The sequence below is a fragment of the Stegodyphus dumicola genome, chromosome 5, assembly GCF_044657685.1.
Source record: "Stegodyphus dumicola isolate Sdum_Otavi_A_Nest chromosome 5, ASM4465768v1".
In the NCBI taxonomy this organism is placed as follows: Eukaryota; Metazoa; Arthropoda; class Arachnida; order Araneae; family Eresidae; genus Stegodyphus; species Stegodyphus dumicola.
In genome coordinates, this window is record NC_140772.1 from 209,606,120 (window position 1) to 209,632,815 (window position 26,696).

General features: G+C 33.4%; 1 protein-coding gene across 4 annotated transcripts in view; it reads left to right on the forward strand.

The window, feature by feature from the left end:
* LOC118189571 (trithorax group protein osa-like) overlaps window positions 1-26,696 on the forward strand; it is a 320,714-nt gene that overhangs the window by 258,512 nt on the left and 35,506 nt on the right. For all 4 annotated transcript variants that reach the window (XM_085817608.1, XM_085817609.1, XM_085817610.1 and 1 more), the window contains 2 exons: window positions 14,440-14,538; window positions 25,273-25,395. In XM_085817608.1, coding sequence (XP_085673734.1) covers window positions 14,440-14,538; window positions 25,273-25,395 — 222 coding nt within the window. The remainder of the gene's footprint in view (window positions 1-14,439; window positions 14,539-25,272; window positions 25,396-26,696) is intronic.

Here is a 26,696-nt window from a genome sequence, read left to right on the forward strand (position 1 = left end):
TCTAAGATATACATGAATTGACATTTTGGCATGTTTTGAAATTTGGCTTATTTAATGTAAGCAGTAATAATGAAAATGTAGTTCACACACTTTGTTAAAATTATTTGCAAGTGTGAACGATGTAGCTTACGCTCATGCACAATGTAAAAAGGGAAAGGAAAATAGGTTGCCATATATTAAAAAGTTCGGCAAGATAATTTTTTTAATTTCACATTCTCTTTGCCATTTTTAGTTAATCCTGTGTTTAAGGCTTTGTGTTTGCTATAGTTTAAAGATAGTTTAAAAATTTGATAAAAATATTAACAAAGGAAAATGCCAGAAACATACAACTTGAACAATTCTTCAGAAAAATATTATTATATATAAAAATATTATTATATATTAATTAACTAGAATGCCTTGATGCCTGATTTTTTTCCCTTCCTTTCCCAAAAAAATAATTGTAAGTTGTTCATTTTCAACCAGTCAACTAACTATCAGCATGGAATCATCATCATTATAAGGGTGAACCAGTTCCCCCTTTACATTGTAACCCCAAAGTGATCTATGGTGACTGGCTACTTTATATCATGATAAAGGAGAAAAATTTTACTGAAAGTTGTTCTTTCAAAATGTTTTCAATGTGTGATACAAACTTTAGGCAGATGGCTATAATATGGTTTGCCTGTGTTTAATAAGTAAATAAACAAGCATTTTTGTTTAGTACTACCAATATAGAACATGAGCAGAAAGATTGATTGACATAAAATTTGTACAACCGTTTGCTAATGCAAATGTTTCACTAGTTGCTTTTTCAAGATATGTTTGTACATATAGTTGAAAAGTGTAGAAATAGTACAAAACGGAATGAACTTTACATTTCGGTAAATACTGTTTGAATTTTGAGGTATCACCACAATTGCATTATCATAGTTATATTAATAATATGCCATAATTTGATCTCAAGTGTAATTTATTGACATTTAGAAACTAAAAATGGAAAAAAAAAGAAAAGGTGATAGCAGTAATGAAGTTATACAAAAAAATATCTGGAATTCTTTATTAGAATTAACTTGTTTAGTTTCCTTTGAAGTGTTTTTCAAAAGCATTGGTGCATTTTCCCCAAAATCTTGCCCCTAGCTAAAAACAAGAAAACAGTTCTGGAATTCTAAACATAAAATTTTTTCAAGGCAAACAGTTTCTTTCGTGCAGCTCTTCTATATCACTAAACTGCTATTAAAAAAATTCACTGACTTACTTTCTGAGAGCTTTCTTTATCCATGGAAATAGAATGATCTCTGAGTAAGATGGATGAGTAGCATGTATTATGTTGTTTTCAAGAATTTTTGAACAGAGCAATTTTTCATCTGAAATCTTATGGTCTTTTAATTTCCTTCATTAATAGCCAATTACACTTTTTCAGTGTTTTTCCTTGTCAATGGGTGTTGAAGTTGTAGTGTTTTCATTTGACCTGCACCATTTTTTTTAATCTGCTAAACTGTTCATATGCTTATCATTTAATCAAAGCATCATCTTAAGTGTTAAAGCATAACAGTAGTCTTAATAGCAATTTTTCTCAACCCCCCCAAAAAAATATTCTTCACATTCTTTATGTGCACACATTCACAAATGGCAAGGTACTGCAAACCGGAACATACACAAATCGTGAATGCAAACCACGATACCCAGATTAATGACATTTGGCTAATAGACACAGGAAAGCCCACCAAGGCCTAGTGACATGATTCATAATTATAAAAATGGTGACATGCAGAGTTGTACTTCTGGATATTTTGGGGTATCCATGAGTACTTGGCCATATCAAAAGAGAAAGTAGGCATAATCATTGCAGAACTGCAATTTACTTCAAAATTGTATTTATAAATTGTATTAAAATTTCAGTGTTTATGAGACTGATTTTGAAATCCCATGTATTTTAGCAGTATATTTATTTTTTAATTTTATTTCATGTCAGAAAAGGGAAAAAAAAAAAAAAAAAAACATGCTAATATGTTTATCACCTAGTCTTCACTTGTAACTGTTCTTTTTTAACCTAACACATTCACACACTTTTTTACTTTTTCTATGGGGATCATTGATGTTTTAATCATTGCTTCTCCCCAAGTTCTGACTTTTTATTTGTTTGTCAAGTTATGTGTTCACATAATAGTCTTCTCTTAATATAACATTAAACTTGTTAGTGGGATTTAAATACAAGGTGTGTACGAAAAGTTCGGTGATTGGTCTCATAATTAAAAAACTGCACCGGTTAGGATCTTGCACTCACTCAGACGCAGTGAGAGAAATGTCATCTAGAGCCATCTAATGGCCATTTTACGACAGATAAGAGGAAGCACACGCTATGAGCAGTTTAACACAGTCAGTGTGACATGAAGCAACACGACGACGGAGACACATGACATGTTATTGAAAGTTTACGGTCAGGAAGCAGTAAGTAAAAAGTGTGTTTATGAGTGGTTTAAATGCTTTACAGACGGAAAGGAGGATGTCAAAGATGAGCCATGGTCAGGGCGGCCTACAACAAGCACAACTCCAGACAATGTGGAACGTGTTCGACGGATGCTTGCGGCAGATCGATGACTATCTTTAAGAATGATAGCTGACAAATTGCAGATAAGACTAAGACAGTGTGAGCACCATTGTGCACAAACATTTGCATAAACGTAAGATATGTGCCTGGTTTGTACGGCACTCGCTGTCAGACGAGCAAAAGCAATACCGGATGGAAACCTGTGGAGATTTTATTGATATGTGTGACCGAAATCCGCAATTTTTGGAAACAATAATTACAGGGGATGAGTTCGAGGTGCTATCAATGCGATCTGGAGACCAAGCGGCAATCCATGGCATGGTGTTCAACGTCGTCACCCTCTTTCAAAAAAAGTTGCTTGACACAATCTAGGATCAAGACGTTGTTGATCATCTTTTTCGGCACTAAGAGTTTGATCCATCGTGAATTTGTACCCGCTGCTACAACCGTCAATGCGGAATATTACGAGGGGGTTTTGAAACGGTTGCTGCTACGCATACACCGGATTCGGCCACAGTACCGGAATGGACAGTGGAATCTGCTCCATGACAACGCCCGGCCGCACACTGTGATCCATGTAACCCAATTCCTCGACGGGCACCAGGTTCCAGTTTTGGGTCACCCTCCATATTCTCTAGATCTGACTCTCATGAACTTCTTCCTGTTTCCTCACCTCAAAGGAGTTTTGAAAGGCCAACACTTTTCCGACATTACTGAGATCCAACAACGTGTGACAATGAGCCTTACCGAAAGAAGCATTTGCAGACAACAGTTTCCAACAATGTACACCCGATGTCAAAAGTGTATTGTTGCTAATGGCGAATACTTTGAAGGCCAGTAAAGCTATTTTGCTTGTTTCTCTTGTTTCTTTTTTTATGGTAAAATTGACCGAACTTTTCTAACACACCTTGTATACGCATGCATATCTGATAGTTTTTTCAAAATGTGCTTGTAAATGATGCATTTTCACATTTGTCTATTTGGTAAGTGAATATCTAATAATTTATATTGAAATGAATTATATTTCTCATAGAGGTTTATGTATGTATGTATGTTCTGAATAATATAGCATCAAAAGTGAGCAAATTGTTTACTTTATAGCTTGACCATCAACAAAAAAAAGTACAGCGATCCCTGCTTAAAGCTCATTTACTGTAATGTAAAATGATTTACTGTTTGCACTACAAATAGAAGTTTCATTTCCTCTGATGGAATACACTTTTAGAATGTTTTTTAAAAAAAGGAGGAGAAATTTATTATATTATTATTATTTATCGTTAGAAGAATTTATTTATTTATTATTTTTCTGAAGCAGTTTTTATTAGAGGCAGGTGCAATAGCTTTGGTCTCAAGCAGTGGGCAGTGTGTTGTCGTGTGACAGGATATTACTATAATGCTTAAATCTATGAAGGTCACTAACTAGTAATTCAGAAAATGATGCATATGGGTTAGAGATGTTGGTTATATTGCATAAGATAGTAAACATAGACAAACCAGAACAATATTGCTTAACTTTCAACATTTTTTTTTTTCAAGTTTTGATTTGATGAAAAATCTAAAAACAAGAAATATACCTGCAACTAGAAGGGTGTAATATAATAGGATGAATAAGTATCCTATTAAAACAGGTAACAAAATGAAGGAAGCATTCTTTGAGCTTTCAATTATAGATATGATAAATTAAATGGAATATTTGGCCTTGTGTGAAATGATAACAGCATTGTTAAAATGTTATCAAATCATTTGGAAGTTCGTACTTGTCTTTTGGAGGGAGCGACCTTGGCAAGAATATTGATTTGGTATGTTTCTCCATAGGTGAGAAATAAAGGGTTAATGATTTGCATATGTGTGATAAATGGTTAACAGTATAACTGTTTTCCATAATTGCAGAGTGTAATGTTTTTTCATTATGCTTATTATTTTTAAAAGAAATTATAAATTTTTAAAATGTTTAATTCATTATAGTATGCACTTTTGCCTGTATATATCAATAATCCCTCATTCACACATTCTTGGATGTTCTTCATAAGTGTTCTCACATTTCTGCTAGGTACTTGTATTGAGATCTCTCATTGTTGGCTATTTTCTTGCTTGAATGTTTTGTCATAAATTTGGAGCAGATTTCCCTCGTGTAATTATTCCATCAATGGATGCTTGTTTTTCCATGCTTAATTGTTTGTTGCATGACTGGACTGAAATAAGTTTCTCGCTCCAACAGTAAAAAAAACCACAATGAAGCAAGGAAGAATATTTGTGCATGTTTGAAAGAATACTAAACCAATTCTCAGAACAATACTAAGAAAGGATACTAAACTAATTCTTCTTTTTTTAGCTGTTTGCATTGCATCGCCAAATGACTTTTTATTTCTAACATATAATTCATATTATGGCCATTTTCACAAATTCTTTCTTTTCATAAAATATCCTCTCTTGTAAATAAAGTTCCTCCTCAGCAATGGCAGGCACTTACCTATTCAGCATTGGCCACTCCTGAGGCCAGAGGTGGTGGCCATTTTACTGTGGAGGCACCTATAGGTGGCTACCATTGCGTCCTATGAAAGGACAGACAGTTACAACCATGTCTTCTCCGGGATTCGAATCCGGCCCTTCAGTACCAGAATAGGCTCCACTATACCGTCTGGCTGGCTGTAAAGAAAATGTAGCTTCCTTTTTATTGAAAATAGTAAATGTGATAAATACTTGCAGTGGGTAACTGCTATAATTCAAAAGTGAAAATTTTCACTAGCCAAAGAAATGTATATGTGCAGATTAGTAAATATTGAAAATATGCTATATTTTAAAAGTGAAAATTTTCATTAGCCAAGGAAATATGAACTACGAGAATGCATGGAAAATGTTTATATTTTTAAAGTAAAGCTAGAAGAAATACGCCTGAGTTGATCGGTAACCATATATGTTAGTTTCTCTCAGAAACATGAAATACCAATATTCTCGCCAAGACCACTGCGGAAGACAGGAATTTTTTCCTTTGGAGCAAGTGCAAAGATGGCCTAGAACTGAGAAAAAAGTGTTAATTCCTAATGCCATTGCAAATTACAATAGGAACTTGGGTGAATTCAAACTTGACAGGAATGTACAAAATTATAAAATAAAAATTAAAGGCAGAGTGGTAGTTTCTTATTTTTACCAATCCTGCAGATAAGTTCTAGTTAATGCTCATACAATGAAATGCTAATGAAAAAGTGCCACTATTAAATTTCAAAAGAGAAGTTGTAAAGTTTTATTTACACTGTCTTTCTTTCAAAAATGTAGTCGGAAACTATCATGCAATGTTAGCTTACAAAAACGAATGCCAAATGTAAGAAAAAATCCTAAAGTGTATTATTTAGAAAAAAAAACATTAGATGGAAAACAAGGAAAAACGCAGTTTGATTTAAAAAACTCTTTAGGCCATGTGTAAAGTGTGATGTTGGGTTACATGTTGAATGGCATTCATAAAAACATTATGCAATTATTTACATGTTATATACCATAATCTCCAAATTGGGATTCATTTTTAAATCTATAAAAATAATGTATATATTCTATTTTGTAAAATTTAATAGTCTATGCTTGTTTATATAAATAGAATATTTTTTTAAAAAAGTAGTAATCTGGCAATTAACAGGTTACATTCCTCATAAGTTATCCAAAAGAGTCTTTTTGATATCAGGGTAATTTTTATTAATCTTTTGGAAACATGTCTTGAGTTGTGGATTGTTTCTAAAGCAGTCCACATTCACCAGAATTGTTGATGACTAATTATGATACGGCTTTTCTCCAAAGCCAAAGCGCTAGCAGATTCTTAATATTTGTATTTCTTTTAATGTCTTTCTTTTTTAAATAGTATCTTTAAACTTTCCTTTTTGGTCATTGGCTCCATGTTTGTTTATTTTTACTTGTTCATTTGTCTTTCTCGCCCCCCCCCATTCCAAAATGACGCGGAATTTTTTCCCTTGTTTTGCTTTCCTGAAGAGGAATCCTTTATGAAGTAAATAATTTCTATTTACAACAAATGTGGATGTGAAGTTGAAGATAAAAGTATTTTAAATCCTTTCAATTTATTTCGCACGTTCATTGTTTTTTGTTTGAAATTTGAAGTTCTGTGTAGAGATTTAAAAGAATGGAGAAAATAAAAATTTGAATAAATAATGCTGAAACTTTGTTATCTGGAAAATTAAATTTTTATGTCTGTGTTGTTGAAGAAATAATTGATGAATAACAGTTTTTTCCGTTAATATTTTGTTTTAATTTTAAAAGCAAAAATGATTAATTAATTAATTAATCATTTTTTAAAAAATTCCCGTGTAATTTCTCCTTTATTTTAAATCATATTACAATTATATATACCCGCGTATAAGTCGACCCTCCCCCCACTTCGACATAAAAAATTCGTAGAAAATAAGAAACCCGCGTACAAGTCGACCCCACACTTCCGAAATCGATCCAGAAATTTCGAAAATTTTTTTTTAAGTACTACATTTATTCAAAATCATCCGAGGAAAAAAAAGTAAATATACGATAAAAATACCTTGGTAAATAAACAAAATCAAAATCCTTCTTCTAGAATTTGTTCCGGAAAAGATTCGCGTACGTGTAAAATCTATCTGCATTTCCCCTTTTTAAAAGTTAAAAGAAATATTCAAAACTGTTTAGTTATTGCGTGGGCTATTTTTTTAATTTTGACGTGTACATGAATGAACAATAACTACCGTATATACCCCGTATAAGTCGACCCCCCCACTTCGACATAAAAAATTCGTAGAAAATAAGAAACCCGCGTATAAGTCGACTCCCCACTTCCGAAATCAATCGAGAAACTTCGAAAAAATTTTTTTAAGTATACATTTATTCAAAATCATCTGATAAAAAAAAGTAAATGTACGATAAAAAATAAATTGGTAAAAAAAGGTAAAAAAAAATCTGAAAAATTTCAGATTTTAAATTACGTCCAAAGGGGCGTTTTTTTAACGTTTTGAGTGTTACCTTTATTTATTAAATATCATTTTCTTTGCACTTAAACCATAAAATTAAGTTCCAGAGCAATATCGCAAAATAATGTTAAATTAAGCATATCTTTAGAATTTCCGATATACACAGTCTCGCGAGCTGGAGATAAAAGTATTTTTTTTTTTTTTTTTTTTTTTTTCTATATAACGTTGCCATTTCTCGCTTTTAAAGCATTGAGTTAGTAAATCAAAAATTCGTTAAAGTTTTACAAAATATAAAATCTATGATAAAACAAATTCCAAATTTGGGATTTCAAATGTCCATATTCGCAGTAGGATTTCGTCATTCAAAATTCGATGGCTCTATGTACCATTGTTTTATCACAATGCGAGAAATAGACAATCATTTATGCAGATTTTTCATTATTTAATTTCTTCAAATATAATGCAGGACTCTAACACTTTGTGGCAACAGTTTGAAAAGTGAACCGACGTTTATGAGTCCGACGCAAAATGCCAAAACGAAAGCAATAGTCCTTCGGGACTGAAATCCCTTTGGACTAATAAAGAAAATCAAAATCCTTCAACGTCCGATTCGTGGTCAGATTCGCCAAACATTTCATAGATCTCCTTCTGCCGTCATTGGCTCGTCATCATACATATTTTCAGTCTCGAACTCTACAATCACTACTAGACATAATTTAAGTCATGAAATTACTTCATGTAAGTGACTTATTTGATAAGTCGTCCAATTTGAATGCGGGAAGAAAACAACTGCATTATATAAAGAAATTTTTGAACGTCCGATTCTTTTAATTTTTTATGGCCCCGCGTATAAGTCGACCCCCCCCCACTTTGAAGTCTCCCCCCCCTTTTTTTTTTTTTGTTTGTTTGTTTGTTTGTTTGTGTGTGTGTGTGTGTGTGTTCAAAATATCCCGACTTATACGCGGTTATATACGGTAATCGAATTTCGGTAAGCCAAAAACTCAGGAAATAATATTAAAAAAAAAAAAAAAAAAAAAAAGATCGAAATTTTAATTTAACAAAAATTTTAACACCTTTAAAAAAAAATTTTTTCCGATCCATAAGAAATATTGAAACATGATTAAACATGACGTTCAGAAATTCAGTTTTTTGTTTATTTATTTTTATCGTATGCCTAAAAGTTCTTTTCTTTTCTAAATGTGAATCACGTAGTTATGCTGGAAGATTAGATGACGTGTGGTCATTTCAAAGAGATTAAAGGCACTTTTCCGTTTCGCCGGCGCAAATCTCGCCAGGCAGACTTTATTGGCTACAACACACAGTGTATACATAAAAAATGTAGACAAATGTTAGTTCTAAGAATTTTTTAAGATATAAACATTTTAATGCCCTTCAAAATTTTGTAAAAAAGCCAAGAAATAAAGACAATAAATTTGTAAAAAGACATTAATCTAATAACTTACTATGCTTTCATGGTACAGCATCCTGATTCGCCGATTGATAGATATCACGTGACCCAAGAAATCTCATCTCACATAAACTACGCTACAAAAATCTAATTCTTTCAGTAATTATCTACATTAATTTCAAGTTAAATCTTAATTTGGAATACAAATTTAAATGCAATAATTATTTCAATTCGTACGAATAGCTTACTCAGAAATTATGTAAGACCGCAGTGCTTTACTTCACTGGTGCATTCTCATTAGAACTGATGAATATAACCCTTGACTTTGCCTTTCTATATTTTCGCCATCGGGTGAGGGGTGGAATTGCATCCTAATTGACTTAATTACCGCCTGCGAATTGACTTAGGGCATAAAATTGAACTATCTGGTAAAAATTCTATCTAATTATATGCTGGTATTGAAAGGAACAATCTGATAAGAAACGGCTGTGACTTGTTTCGAAAGAGAGGAGTAAAAGGTTACCAGCGAGGATATTCCGTTTGACTTAGGTTGTACCATTATTGGCGACTTTATCGCCTGCGCCGGCAAAACTGAAAAGTACCAGAAAAAATATTGGTTATATCCCTCACCAAGCCGTCACCGAGTATTTTTCTTTAGGCTTTCCGAAAATTTCACATGATCGAGTTCAAGTAATCGAAGTTTTACGATAGTTCTTGAAAAGTGTATCCATTTACTAGGTGGCGCTGCACTTCCTATTATTCGACAATTAGTCCATCTTCTCTTTTTCATATAGGGTACGTCTTTCGTTTGCCTGAGGTGTATTACTGTATTCAGTGTGTATTTTACATAACGTGTTGCATAGCGTGGAAACAAACAGCATGAGTTTTGGACAACACTTAAAAGCGTTACTCAGCACTCCACTTCGTAAAAATGTTAATAAATCTTTATGTTGAAAAATTGCGTAAACATCAGTTATTTCACATGTTTAATTTTACCTTCATAATCCCCCCCTTCCTATCTACTTTTATTGTCTGCAATCTAGGTCTTCCAGTTTTGCTTCTCGTTTCGCGAAAAGTTCTCGTAGTTTGCATGCTGCCATCGCATTCATCGAAAACTATTGCCAGTTTATTTACGGCATAAAACTTTTGTCGTACATAGTTACATTATTTATAACAATCTGAGCTACTGAAAACGGTATTTTCAGTTGTTTAATTAAAGTTATAAAGCATATAAAATAAGTTATAAAGCAATTTATGTTTGACTGCAGTTTTAAAGTTAAATATTTTATGCTCTTTAATAAATTTTTCCAGTTATGATATAAGTATTATTTTGTGAGAGTCCCAGTTGTTTCTTTTATTGCATGATGTATATTATATCTAAATTAATTTTTTTTTAGAAATTAATATGTTAAGAAACTGTAATTTTAAATATTTGTTTCTTAATTGCTGGCATCAAGTTTCACATAATATAAATATTAATTTGTTTATCATGTTTTGTTCTAGCTAGTATTTTAATGTCTCTAAAGCTTGTAATTCTTTATAAATAAATAATCCGCTGTATATTTCCACTTAATGTCAATGTGTAGGAAAATGTCTTGCGAAATTTCGGGTACGCGCTAAGTCTTGTTTCCTATTTTAATAATTATTTTATATGCTGGGTTTGCTGTGTGAAAAGCGATTATGCAATGGGAAAGTGAATTAAATTTCGTGTGTTAGCGAATGAATTTACTTTGCATTTCGTATATTTAATGACCTTCACTGTAGGGTTAAACGACCTTAAGCACTTTTAACGTGATTGACATTGTTTGCGGAAATCGCAGCCTTTTCAGGTCACGTGAGCTCATCCACCGTTGATGTCATTAAATGGGAAATTCCAGCCCTCCCCCCTTCACATTCCACCTTATCTTTTCTGCTTTTCCCACTTTCTCTCTCTTCTTTCTGACTGACCTCGTTTTCTGCTCCTGTCAGCTGATGCTATTGATGGCATTGACCTTGAATGGGGGGTATAGTGGAGGGTAGGGTGATCTCGCCCGTCTGTGTGCATAAAGGGCAATTAATGGTTATCGATTTCTTTCTACAGGTGCATTGCTTTCGCGGGAGAAACTGATTGTATATAATTTGCAAACTGGGTAAAATGCGTTCTCTTTTCGTTAAGGTCAGACTACGTTCTTTTTTAATGTATCCTGCTAGTTTCTTAATATAGTATTTCTGAATGCTTAAATTAATTATAATTTGAATGCGAAGTTAATTATAGTTTTTATTTCAGAATTAACATTAATTTTAATCAACTTGAGGGGATGGAAAGAAAATTAAGTAACATTTTTGAGCTAAATAAATGACTTCAAAAATTTTTTATTATCGAAAAGTTAACAAAAACAGCTTATAGGAACTCCTGATTCATTTGGACTCTAATAAAACTTTTATTAATATTTTTATTAAGTATTATAAGTTTTAGAATAAAGTATTAATTTAATGGTCTAGAGTAGTATTTTGAAAATATATAAAACAAAGCTAAACAATTAGCATCATAGCCTTTAAATTTCCTTTCTTACTCAAATGAAGAATTATTAGATATGTTTATTTCAAAAAAATTAAGCTGCTTTATAATCTTTGCATATTTGTTAAATTATAATAAACTTATTTGTCTTTAAATCATAACTCGTGAAATGAAATTATACAATACTTTATCATTTGGAAATGGCTAAAGTTTTTAAAGGGTTAGATTTAAATATAAAACAGGCTCTGCAACTTTTTGTTAAACATTTGTTTGGTGACATTATAAAAGTAATAATGTATTTTGGTAGTTTGAATCTATGATGAATGAGAAAATTTCTTTTCAATTAAGTCAAAATATTGCCAACAATTGCCAATGCAGTCTGTCTTCCCAAATGAAAATAAATCTAGAAGTATATTTGTGAAAGTAGTTTAAAATAAAACCTTTTGCAATAAAATATTGGCTAAATATTAATTAATTGAATATTACAAGGTGAGACTGAAAAGTAAGGTGATTGGTGTCATAATAATAACTGTATTATATATATTACAAAAAGTCTGCTGGCGCAAGATCAATCCTTATTCTCCTGTTCTTGCACCAGCAGACTCTTTCCTCTTTCCATGACTGAAATTGGCACTGAAGAGACACCGATTTTCAAGCATCTCCATTCAACATTCAAGCTGCTGTTACCAAGAGAACCACAGTCTCAAAGGAGGACTTTTTCAAAAGTTTCCAGAACTTGTATGAACTTTGTCAGAACTATATTGTAGATTAAATTTATTGTATTTATTATTGTATTTACATATAAATACAGTGATGTATTTATATGTAAATATATAATACAGTTATTATTATGGCATCAGTCACCTTATTTTTTGGTCTCACCTTGTATTAAAACTTAAATTTGTCTATTTTAAATAAAAACTTTGAGAATTTTTGAAGCTATCATTTTCTGCTAGTTTTACATAATTCAGACATGTTTTTAAACTGTCATTAAAAATTGTTTCTAATATTCTGCATCTAAATATTGGTATCCATCTGAGCATGTGTGATATTGTTTTTGATGCTGTGTTACAGGGTTCATAGCAGTCCGTACAAGTGCTTATTATATTTGAAGTGTCCTTATATTTGAAAATAAAATATAAAGGCCCTTATAGGTGTTTTTTTAAATGAACGCGCATTTTTTCCCACACCAAAGCCGAAACTAAAATAAACAACTTTTCTTCCTTATATGAAACGTCAGATGGTGAATCAAACTCTCAGAAATAGCTTTTCCCCTTTTCTCTGCATTAACGTAACCTTTGGTGCACGGAATAGTACAGACAGGTGCACGTCGTTCTCTATTGGTCAAAGAATTGCGAAATGGTAGAAAATTCTGGTGCATTTGGTATTCTTTTCCTCCCACCCAAATACTACATACGTTTGAATTTCTATCGAGATTTTAATAATTTGCATTCTCGTTCCGCGGGGTCAGTTCATATTCACATTTTATATGATCGTTATGCTTATATTATGAGCATATGTATGGATATTTATGATAATGTAGTTGCAGTAACTGCTGAAGTATAGATAAACTTCCAAAAATGGATAAGTGTGTTTTAACACAGATAGCTTTCGAAGGAATGATATTCGGAATGCCTTAAATAAAGGTAAAGTAATCGAATAGTAATCTTCTTCTTCCTTCCCCCCCCTTCTCCAATTTAGAGGTTGGGAGGTTTTCCCTTCTCCACAAAATCTCGAATGTTGAAACCATTACAGTTCGCTGCAAAACAAGCAGACTCTTTTTTTTTTTTTTTTTTTGTCACTTTCTAATAAGGGTTGAATAGGACTAAAAAATCTGCGGTCTACTAACCCAAGCGAAGAATGATTCTGTTCCAGAAATTTAACGCAGTCTGTTCAAAATTAGAGTGAAAAACTCCCCAGAAAGAAAGTCTCTTTCTTTTTCTTTATTTAGTTCTTTATTCACCAAATATCGGGAGCTGTTGATTCCGATTGCATAATATCACGCATGGAAGAATTATGGCCCACGTATTGTGCAATAATGTTTGCAATATTTTGCAGAGATAATTAATTTTTATGTTCAATCTGAGATTTGTTTATGAACACTTAAGAGCTTTATTGTGCTTGTTAAGCAGAATATTTTTCAGTTCCGTTGGTCTATTTTTATATGATTCACATATCGAAATGTCTAAAGCATTTATTTAGCCGAAAAATCTAAAGAACGGCTACAATCTACATTTCGATCCTCTTTTTCCAGTTACGCTCGACTATCCAGAATATTCGAAAGTTTCCGAGTATTCAGGTTAATTAAGCTTTTATTGTTAAAGGATTACTGCATGAAGCAATTTCCCATCTTCTGATTTCAGAAATGTTCCTCTTTTTTACTTAAATTACTTTGCTTGCAATATCTGTTAAGGGAAAACTGTTATACAATGAAAATTTAGAAAATGTTCAGAATTCTGATTTAAGTTAAATTATTTAAATATTAATATGAGTAGAAAAATAAATTGTATTTATTATTAGGTGCCAAGTGAATACAATAAATATGGCTTATTATTATTTATTTTCTCTATTTTGAACTGAAATTTCGTCATTAAATCTTGTAATATAGTTTAGATCTGCATAGTTTGTTTTTCTCTCATTGTAAACATGTTCTGTAAATTGAACTGTTGTTTAAAATTTAAAAAAAAAAAAAAAAAAAGTAATTGTTTTCCATGCTTGAGGTAATGCTCATTCTCTCTTAATAAATACTGCATTTCTCATATTTTAAGTTACAAGTCTAATTTTTCTTTTAAGGTAATGCAGTTGTGTATAATGTAATTAGACAGGTGCTTATTTTCTTTTCTTAAAATGTGCTTGAAAAGTGCTTATTTTTTTAACTAAAATGTGGCTACGAACCCTGTGTTAATTACTACAGACTCATTCCAAAAACTGTTAAATTTGAAATTATTTCTACTGCGTTAATCTTTGCTTTTACAAGCATTAAGTACCAAATTTTGATGGAATACTTTAGTCTTATCCTATTTTAATAATTCTTTAATTAAATCTCATATTGCTGTTATTCTGTTTATAGGTCAACAACCAAACATTCCCATGCCCCCGAGACCATCCTCCAATCAGTCTGACAACAGTGGACAAGTGCAAATGCCCCAACCTCCCATGACAGCACAAGGTTTATATATTTGTTTACTCCTTAACTACTGAATCAAATCAAATTTATTTATGATTGTTTACTATTTTTAGTGTAATTTTATGATCATTTACATGGTCTTGAAAAATGCTAGTTTTTCAGTTACTTTTCTGTTGTAATAACTTACTTACATCTTCGTTATCGGTGGTTCTTGTGTTCTATTGGCCAAACAAAGACACTTTCCTTTAACTAAATCTATTTAATGAAGAGAAGACTATGTACAAATATTATATACAGATTACAGAGTATCTAGTTTATGTCACTCTCAACCACTCTCATCAACCTCTCAACCCTCTCTCCCAAAACTCTTAATTAGCTAAACATGCGGGCCGCGCAGCGCCGTCTATCTCTTTTTTCTACATCACTCCCCACCTGTACTCTTTAACAAGAGTACACAAACTTACTTACATAACAATATCAACATAATTAAAAATGGATTAATACTAAATGGTATGACATATATAAATGAATAATATAAAAAATAATCTATACTAGTATATATCAAAGCCACAAATAAACATAATAATTAATAATATAATAAAATTCAATAATATCAAAAGTTCTAAATTAAGTCTCGAAAGGATATAACATCTGGATCGATCTTCTGAATTGTCCTTTGGGCGTGCGAACAAGGCACGCTCGAACATGTCCATCTCTTCCTATAATTACGTTTTCAATTACACCCATGTCCCAGAGTAGTTTGGATTGTTTTGGTCCTTCTACCAACACAACGTCTCCAGTCTTAAGGTTCCGCTCAGTTTTAGGATTAGCAAAGTTATGCGCATTTCTAAGATGGAGTAAATATTGCTCTTTCCACTTGATCCATGTTAATTTTAAGAGCTTAGATTGGTAAAGCTTCCTCCTGGTTAAAGTCTCTTTGTCGGATACCTTGTTAAAAATTTCCAAGAAATGCTCGGGAAAGTTAAATGTACCACGTCCTGGCAATAAAAACTGTGAAGGTGTGAGCGGGCGAGGTTAACCCAGCTCGTTGCTCTCATATGTTAGAGGTCTATTATTTAGCACACACTCGAGTTCAGTTAATATTGTAGAGAGCTCTTCGAAAGTCAGTAATGCTCTCCCTAAGATTTTCTTCAGAGGTTCCTTGATGCTTCTCATCAAACGCTCCCAGAACCCTCCCCACCATGGGGAACGCTCAGGTATGAATTTCCATGTTTGGATGTCAAGAAATCACTCACACTTGGATCTGCTTTGATTCTTTTAAATCCTTTAATTATTTCCCATGTGCTGCGGAAATTCTTGGCATTATCTGAATAAATCACTTTGCAGCTCCCTCTTCTTGCTAAAAAACTTCGTAATGAAAAAATGAAACTTTTTGCTGACATATCTGAAACCACTTCAATGTGTACAGCACGAGTGACTGTGCATGTAAATAAGGCTATGTACACCTTTTTGTGGTTATCCGCTTTTTCTCTAATAGTAACTGCTCCCATTAAGTCGATGCCCACAACTGTGAAAGGATTACTTTGGACTACACGATCTCTGGGTAACTGACCCGTTAACTGTTTGGCGGGCTTCACTGCAAACTTTTTACACACCAGGCAAGCGTTAATAACTTTCTTTACTACTTGTCTTCCTTTAGGTATCCAAAATTTATTCCTGACTTTGGACAATGTTGCCATGACTCCTGAATGGAATACTTTTACGTGTTCACTAAATATCACTAGTTCGGTGAACTTCGTTTTGGGCAGAATAATGGAATGTTTTTCGTCATCTATTAATTCTGCTTGTTCCAAATGACCTCTGACACGCAAAATACCTCTACTGTCCAGATATGGTGCTAAACTGTAAAGCTTAGAATCTGGTGTTATTAGATTATTCCTCTCTAGTTGTTGAATATCCGAAAAGTAATTCGCTCTCTGTACTTGTTTTATCCAGTACTCCTCAGCTTCTTGGATCTCCAATACAGTAAGAGGACCTTCTTCACAGGCACGTTTTCTTAGCTTGGCGACAAACCGCTTTACCCAAGCTGTAACTCTCAACAATTTTTCGAGACTGCTGAATTTGGTAATGTGTAATGCATTTTCTTCTTCTGGAATAGTCACCTGAACATAAGTGCTTAAACGCTCCAAATTTTGAGTATCAGTTTCTACTTTAAACTTCTGCTCAGGCCATTGATCTTCAGAATCTTTCAACCATGATGTACCATGCCACCAGTTATTATCTTTCATCAATGCATTTGCTGTTTCACCACGAGTTAATTTATCTGCTGGGTTTTCCGACCCTGGACAATATTTCCACTTATCAGGCGAGGTACAGTCTTGTATTTCTGCAACTCTATTCGACACGAACTGTTTCCACTCATGCGCTGACCCCTTTATCCACCACAAGCAAATTTCGGAGTCCGTCCACAGAACTAACCTACCTACCAAATCCTGAAACATTTTCAATAAATATTTTCCTAACCTAGCTGCAATTACAGCCCCCATCAATTCCAACCTAGGGAGGGACAACTTTTTTAACGGAGCTATCCTACTCTTCGACTTTATAAACGACGTACATACCTCTCCTCTCTCATTCTTATATCTAAGATATGCCATCGCTCCATATGCCACTACTGACGCATCACTGAAAATATGAATTTCAACCGACTGACCTTTACTTAGAACTTCTGTAAAGTAGTACCTCTTTATTTTCAACGCGTTTAATTCCTCAATTTCAGCGCACCACTTTATCCATCGTAACTCCTTTGGCAACTCTGCATCCCACTCTAAACCTCTCTTCCATATTTCCTGCATCAGTCTCTTAACTCGCACCACAAATGGAGAAATAAATCCGACTGGGTCAAACACCTTAATTGCTGTGCTTAACACGGATCTTTTACTATTTCTCAACGATTCTAAACTACTCAACAATGATGTAACGTCTACTCTCAAACCATCCTCTTCTAAGTTCCACACCAAGCCTAACACTTTCAACTTACTATCTCTCTCAGACCTACTTTCTTCACACAACCCTTTCTGAACCCACAAGTCATGCAGCTCTTTAGAATTAGTGTTTAGCTTTCTCAAATTAAAACTCGCCTCTCTCAAAATAGATACCGCCTCTGATGAAAGACTGAAAGCTGATTCTACACTTTCCCCTCCATAACACAAATCGTCTGCATACAGTGAGCTATTTAGCATCTCGACACAGTTTTTGTTTGTTTCTGCATATGTCTTTAAATGATGTTTGATTGTTGCACTCAATAAAAACGGTGAACAATTACATCCAAATAATACTCTGTTCATTTGCATAATTTTAAAGTCCTCACTGTCATTATCAGGATACCAGAGAAATTTTAAATATTGCCTATCTTCCTTTGCTATCCCAATCATCAAAAACGCCTTTTCTATGTCACCGCAGAATCCAATTTTAAATTTTCGAAAGGAAAGAATGATATCCAAAATATTCGGATTTAGGTTTGGGCCCTTTTCTGAGCAATCGTTTAACGATAGCTTTCCTCTTTCGCTACTGCTGCAATTAAATACCATTCGAACTTGAGTGCTTTTTTTATCTTTACGGACCACTGCTCGGAATGGCATAAAGTACCCCTCTCTCGTATCCTCACACTCTTGAATAATGTTGTTTTGTGTCTGAAATTTAATTATTTCCATAAACTGTTCCCTCACAAAGCTGTTACCTTTTAACTCTCGCTGCACCCTTTCGAACTGCCTTTTCGCTAAACCAAAATTATTTTCCAAATGCTCTGGACTCCTATTCCACAACAAGCGAGCCTCATACCTCCCATCTACATATTTCAAATCCTCTTCAAATTGTTTAATTATTCGCTCATCGCCAGAACAACCCCTTTCCGAGCACTCTGAGATTCCTAGACTTTCAATCTCCCAAAGCTGACGAATCTGTTCCCTTGGCGAAGATTGTTTATAATTTCTGCAGATGGCCTGGGTAATGCATTGGAACATATGTTTTTTACTTCGAGTGCTCCATGATTAGAGTGAACCCTGTCTTATTTTTTAGAGAAAGTCTTTTTCTTTTAAATTCTCGCACTGGAGGATTCGAAGATGCAAATGTATGAATTCTTAATCTTTCTTTACCAATAGTTGGTAAACTTGCTTTTCTGGAAATAGACTGACAAACATAAGATCTTTCGGAAGCAGAATCGCATAACAACCTAACCTTAAATGTAGAATTATTTCCTACCAGTTGACCTCTCAATGTTTGATAATAAATCAGGTCATTAGGAATTTGCTTGCTCAGTGTTTCGAGGAATAGTGAACTAATGTTTGTTTCCTTTCCTGTGCTCGCAGTATTTTTTAATGGATTTATTTTCTTGCCCTTCTGCATCACACAGGCTCTTTAAATGGGACAAAGATTTGCAAATATTACATTTAACCCATTTTGCCTTACAAAATGGTTTTTGTGACCCTTTTTTAAACAGCGCTTGCACTTAAATTGATCGTATAATGCTTTGCGTTTCTCTGAAATACTTAAGTCGCAGTCTTTAGAAAGGTGAGATTTAAGACAAAAGTCGCACATATAATTTTCGACTGATGTATTAAGCATTACCATTTTCTTTTTAATTGGAGCAACACTCTTACCATAGTTGTGGTATTTCTTTCACTGGTTATCAAAAGTGTTTGTTGTTTAAGACCCAGAGTTAGTGACTTTTCGCAGGCTTCTACTTCTCTCTTTAGAAACAACAATAAATCTGACACTGTTGACTCTGTGTCAACCTTTTGCTCCCTACTAAACTGTAACACTAAATCTTGCGGTATACACTTATATAAAATAGGAAGTAATAGATTGCCGTAAGAGTTAAAATTAATATCTATTGTCTCTAAACTTCTTGTTTGAACTGTTATTTTATCATATAGTTTTCTTAAACTGGATACATCACTTGAACGGCGTACTGGCTCTAAAGCTAGTACTAAGTTCATATGCACACTAACTAATATTTCTTTTTTCCCAAATCTGTCAGTTAAGATTTCGATGGCCTTTATATAGTTTTCTCCTGTTAATGGCAATCCGCTTATAGCTTTTGCAGCTGAACCGGTGAGTAAAGATCTTAAATAGTTAAACTTCTCAACATCCTGAAGCGTATTGTTTTCGTGAATGGCAGCTTTATACTGAGCCCAAAATTCAGTAAATTTACATAAATCGCCGCTGAAAGTTTCTAAGGTAATGCGAGGCAATTTAGTATTATAATTAGTTTTGATTTCCGAAACTTGTGAAGTTGTTCCAGTTTTACCCACATTTTGAATATATCTATTGACTTTAGATTTACATCTAATGATGGATTCGCTGTATTCTAAACAATGTTCTACTTCTAATTCCTGAACAGTGCTTTGAGCATTAATAACTTCATCATATTTTAACAAGCTAGTTTCTCTCTCGATTAACACTGAAAGCGATTCCTGCAACACTTCTAGGTTCGGATTCTCGCTTTGCAATTCCTCATCCAATTTCCTTATTAATTTTGTTACACTGGTACGAACCGAACCTCTAATTTTTCTATTTCTCTCGACGGTTTCTTCAGAGCTCATTATCAAAGATAAATTGCATGCAGATAAATGAAATGACTCACCTTCTGGCCTGATGCTACCAAAAACTTGATGCATGTAATAACTTACTTACATCTTCTTTATCGGTGGTTCTTGTGTTCTATTGGCCAAACAAAGACACTTTCCTTTAACTAAATCTATTTAATGAAGAGAAGACTATGTACAAATATTATATACAGATTACAGAGTATCTAGTTTATGTCACTCTCAACCACTCTCCCCCAAAACTCTTAATTAGCTAAACATGCGGGCGGCACAGCGCCCTCTATCTCTTTTTTCTACATCTGTTATAGGAGGACTTTTCTGTTATTGGGACCGGCTTCAGAAATGTATGTAGGACTGTTGCCAAATCCAGTGCAATTGGTGCAGTCACACCAGGCAGCAGAACTGGGAGACTTGGGGGGGGGCAAAAAGCCTAGTACCTGCTCTGTTTGTATGTATGTGCTTGTAGACACACACACATACATACATGCATGCATGCATTTCTAAATCTGGTCCTGATAAGAGAAAAGTACATTCCTGTATTTATTTTCATATGATCATTTGTAAAAATTGTGTTGCAGTTTTGACGAGAAGATAATGTACAGTTCTGCTAAGACTTGTATTACAATTAAATTATTGTTGCATGCATACGGGTTCGTAATAGATTGAATGCACAAATGGGATAAAAAATTAATAAAATTTATTCTTATCACAGGAATAAATTTATTCTCATCACAGGAATAAATAACAAAACACAGGAGTTTTCCTCAAAGGTATACATATAATATCATGTAATGTGTAATCAGTAGCTATATTTTAAACTGCTAAAATGTTAACTAGAACACAATCCAAGGCACAAAGAAATCTAATCCGATCAAAATTTACACCAGCTAAGTAAACAGCAACTGAGCTGAGATGTTCTCTCTGGCTTTGATAGCTTTTTAAATCGGCGGCACAAGAGAGTTCTCGCAATTTTTCAAAAGCAAAAAGAGTAAAATTAAGGTTACAGTTAAACACACTAGCCAATTACATTTGTTCAAATTAAATATAAATAAAAATATATATTTATTTATTAAATGTCAATTGCACGTGCTCTTGTATTTTTAATTTTCTTAGCTTTCTCTTAATATTCGTCACATTCAGGGAATAAAATAATTCAAATTATAATTCTAATAGTATTAGCTATTTAAATACCAGATTTGGAACATTATTTTAGCAAAAGACATTTGTAAATTTTTCCTTAAAGTAATCTGGTATGTTTTGTGAAAATCAGGGGCAGTCGCTCAAGGTTTTTAATTCATCAACCATGCAGTAATAAAAAGTTAATGCAATTCAATGGATTTTCTGTAAAAGTAAAATGATAAGAGAAATAAATGTGATACAAAGTAAAATAAGCAATTGAGATGACATAAGCTTCCCCCCCCAGTACATATGTTAAATTTTTACTACTACCAATATCTCCCCTCCACCCCCTCCAAAAAATAGAATCCATGCTAAAAAATGTATGAGCCATTACTGTAGTAACTGCATACTTCCCAGACAAAGGCAGAACAATATTTTGTCATAAACAGTACTGTCAACAGCTGCTTGAAGAAATGCATATTGCCAATACTGTAATAAAACCACATATGAGACAACATTATACTCGTGCTTCTTCTTTTGTGTGTGTATGTTTGTAAAGGACGTTTGGAATAAATTAGCACACTAGCTATCAGTTTTATCAGAAAACAGGATTATTTGCTGAAAAATGTAAGAAAAAGTAACTTAACAACAACAATTTTTTTTTAAGGAAAATTTAAATTTTGAAGTAATGAAACACCAATTGTAATGAGCAGAAACCAGTAAGTGGCCTTTATGCTTGTTCCCATTAAATCTGCCCATTTCTATAAGATTACTGCTCAAATATGCCATAATCTTGATAATTTTGCAAAACATCCTTGTTCACTGAGAGAGTTAGAAATCCCCCTTCTTTTTAAATAATAAAAATTATAATAGTGACTTATATTTCATTTATGAATTGATTTCTGATCTACGTCATTATTAAGTATTCCCAAGGAAGAATGTTCTACTTTTGCTTTTCTGTTCTACTCAAAGATTATCATTATAATAAAAGAAATTAGTGACAAAGTTAAGACAAGACTTTTCATCAGAAATGTATTTAGTGCAAAAAAGTATTTTGGTCACAGAATGATAAAATCATTTGGGAGTTCAAATGTGGTGTGAGAGAGAAAAAATTTATAAAAGTCACCTTTGTTCTGTTTTGTGTTAACAGTGTAAAAGAATAAGTATTTATATAGCAGCAGCATGTTTAATCTAACAGCTACATATTTTCAATAACAGTATAGATAGTTTTTGCAAATGTCCGCTTAAGCAACATGTGTTCTTTTTGCCATAACTCCATGAGAAATCATCTGAGAGACATGAAATTCAGAAATGACAGACAGCATTTTGTATTTAAATGATGACAAAAGCATGATTGCACAAAAATGAGTACAAACATGTTTACAGTTTGGAATCAAACAAAAAAGGCTTTATCAAATTCATGGTATCGTTACACGTGATTGTCTGTACAAGAGGAAGAACAACGAGTAGATGTTCCTTAGTATGGGATATGATCTCCCCTTACTGCAATGGTTGCTCCACACCATATCTCCATACTCAGCAGCAGATTGTCCAACAGATCTTGAGGTAAGAGTACGTGTGGTAATACAATTTTAATTATGGTAGTACAATAATTCAGATAGATCGTTAATAAAATCATAACAATAGAATAGAATATTATTTACAGATGCTGATTGAGATATGCACAAGTCGCCACAGTGCGCATTTCTCAATCGGCGTCTATTTCAGTTGTTGGGTGTTCCCCCGGAGGATGTAATCGCGCAAGGCATCTTCCCAAAGCATCCCACACATGTTCTATGGAATTTAAATCAGGGAAGTATGCTGGGCAATCCATTCAAGTGATATCTTCATTTTCCAGTAGCTTCTGAACAGCTGGAGTATGATATGGTTGTACATTGTCATCCATGAAAATGAAGCCTGCTCCAGTGGCATCTCGGAAAGGGAAGGATCACCTCCTGACAATAGCGATCTCTGGTTACAGAACCTGTGTCAAAAATGTTTAGCTCTGCCTGCTTGTTCAGCATAATGCCTCTCCAGATGAGAACTCCAGGACCACTGTAATGGTCTTTTTCCGTGATGTTACTACTGGAATGAAGGCATGACTCCACTAATAAGAGAAGTCCAGTTTTTACGTTCCTTGAACCACTCTAAATGGTGGCACCGATGGCCAACTTTCAAAGAGATGCAGCTTTCAGGATGGCAGGTGAATAGGCCACTTTTGTCAAGGCTTCTGGACACAGTTGCTGAGCTATGTTGTTTGCTGACTGTTTTCGGGCTCTTTTCACCTGAATAATGGTATATCGGTCATCCACTGCAGTTGTTTCCCTGGGGCAGCCACCACCAAACTTTCTAACAGCTGTACGTATTGTTTGGAAGGTTTTCTAAGCATGCGAAACGACACTTTTGTTGATTCCGAACGCTTCAGTTTAACTGGTTATGCTGCGACCCTCTTCCAGCTTTTTTATCTTTCTTCCATGTGTGAGGTCATCCAGGTGATTTCTAGCCATATTTCACAAAAGAAATCGCATTCTCAGCGATTGTCTTTACTTGCGTCTCCGTCCTTTCTTTTATTGTAGTTGTGAGTTGAGCGCGCCGACTGCATGCATTTTGTATACATTTACGCCGTCTGTGACTGTTTGTTCCTGACATTTGCATACACGTGACCTTTCTACTGAATTGCGTGTTTGTTGTACTGTTTGCAAGAACCCCTTTTCTGCAATTTCATGGCTATCTGATTAAAATTTCCATTGTTGCTTAAGTTTTGCACGCCAGTGTCGATTGAAAGGCATCACATAATTACAATATTCAATCGAAGACATTATTTAGTGTAATAGCAAGTTAATCTGTGTAACTGACATTATTTCCACATGGGCTTGATATTTTGTTGTAAATGTATAATGTGGCTTAAAGTGCAAGAGTCATTTTGAAAAAATTTGAGGAATACGAAGGCGGTAAGTGAAAGCTTTGATTTTTTAATATTCATAAATTAAGATACTGTTTGATAATAAATTGATAAGCTTTCTTGCTCGGGAAGTTCTTAACCATCCGGTCCATGAAAAATTTCTTATCAGAGCTTTGTTTTATCAGACATTTGAATTCTAAAATTAACAAAAAATAAAATTAGAGCAGTTTAAATGTGTTTCAGTTTTTAAAAGTTTTTAAATAAAAATATTTCAGTATGCATTAAAATTCTTTTTGTAATAAAGGGAATAATATATTCTTAGTTAAAAGTCAATTCCTAATTTATAAGAATAATAACGGGAAAGAGATCCACAGTTAATCAAAATTATGGTTAATCTAAGGATAGTTAAAAATAACAGAAAAGTGAAATAACTCGTATTATAATTAACAGAAAAATACTATTAACAAGTTTTGTATTTTCAAGCAGTTTAATTTAGAGAATAGGTTTATTTAGTAGTTGTGTGAAGTAAATCTGTATTCAAAACAAACACTGTTAATAACAGAAAAATAAAAATTATTAGAATGACATTAAAGTCTGTTATTGACAAGAGAAAATGAACTATGTGTCCGAGTTCAAATTCAATTCAAAAAGTTATGTAGAACTTTTTGTACTGTATTTATAATATTTATATATTCCAGGTTATTTACAAAGTGGAAATTATACTCTGTTGTAAGTGAAAACAAGTCCCAAGTTTTATGACATCATCTACTATTACTACTGTGGTTTAACACTTTTTTTTGGGGGGGAGGGGAATATTTTCTATGGACACTTTTGTTTTATGCTGATGGATTTTGCCATCTTCCTGCAATCAGTACTTTTTAGATAGGATGCAGTTAATCAGGGGTTGAGTGTAATATCTTACCACAGTTCATGTATCTGGAAATTTTACTCTGTGTTGTATGCTTATCTTTTCTTGTTATCAAAGCACACTACATGTATACAGAGTTAATGTGTAGTCATGATTAAATTACCATTATATTTTTGCATAATGAAATTGGATCAGACAGATTTGATAGAAATTCTGCCAGGGTGCACTAAATTCAAATCTAAACATTTTGTTAAAGTAAATATATTAAATTAATAATATATTTTTATGTTAATTCATACAAAATGTAAATATTTTTACAGGTTATAATCAGCAGATGGCTCCTCCAGCTATGTATGGTAATAAAATGCATCAAAGCATGATGGGTAGTAGTTCGTCTCACATGGCACCTTACTCACCTCAACCTTCAGCACATTATCCACAAGGCAAGCTGGTTTCTTTAAAAATTTTATATAAATACTGTTCTTCAAATATCTGTTTTTCCTAAATACTTTTCTATTCGTACATTTTACTTTTTGGATCTGCATATGAGGAACTGTTTTTAAACAAAATTTAGTAGCTAAATTTGTGTAATTAGATGTTGTTCAGTAGATTCTCTTTTTTTACATGATTTCAAAATAACATAGCGAAAAAAAAGCATTAAAAAATTAAATAAATAATTTGGATATTATTTTAATATGTAATGGTAATTAATTCTACAGTGTAACCTCGAGATACGAGCACCTCTATACGAGAAATTCGAGTAACGAGCCAGGCTGTTGGTATGTGGGGCACGTTGCCCTATCCGGCTCAACTTGGGGAATCCCCTCATCAGATCGCTCACTCATTATTCTTTGATCTACGTATTTGGGCGCTTGTGAGTTAATTCTTTTTTTACTTTTAATGAGAAAATAATTATTTCTTGATGTCTGCCAAGAAGATTGTTGCCGTTGAAATTAAGAAAGAAATCATAGATAAACATAAGCGTGGTGTAAGAGTGATGGAATTAGCGCAGACTTATGGCCATTCGACATCGACGATCTGCACTATTCTGAAGAAAAAGGAAGAAATTAAGAAACTTTATGTGGCAAAAGAAGTTACCTGTACATCCAAGCACCGTCCAAAACTCCTGGAATATGTTGAGAAGTTGTTGTTGGTGTGGATTAACAAGAAGCAGTTAAGAAGGCGATTAGGTATCAGAAGCTATAATTTACGTTAAGGCTAAGAATTTGTACTTTGACCTTCTGCAAAAAACACCAGGTACATCAACTGGTGTTTTTTGCAGAAGGAAACTGGAAGATGAGATGGCAATGAGATTTTTTGGGGTGTGGAAAGGTATAACTAGATTTCTATTATTTTGAATGAGGAACGTTGTTTCTAGATACGAGAAATTCGGTATACAAGCTCTGATTGAACCAATTAAACTCATATCTCGAGATTCCACTGTATTTGTTTTTGGAATAGTCTATGCCTCTTGCAATCTACTTACTATTTGACATGCCCAGGGAGCTGTGTGAAATACCTAGAAACTACAGAATGCAATTCATTTGATTGTGAGGATTGCATTGGACATTGTGAAAAGCTGATGTGATTTGTGTGTGTAACGTGTTTTCTTGATATTCCACAGTATAAATTAACTCTTAAAATGTTGTCTAATTCCAGAATTATGAAACATGAAAGAAGACCAGTTTTATTGGAGTGTAAAGTAAAAATTTTAGATTGTCTTGAAAATGGGCGAGGTTCAGCA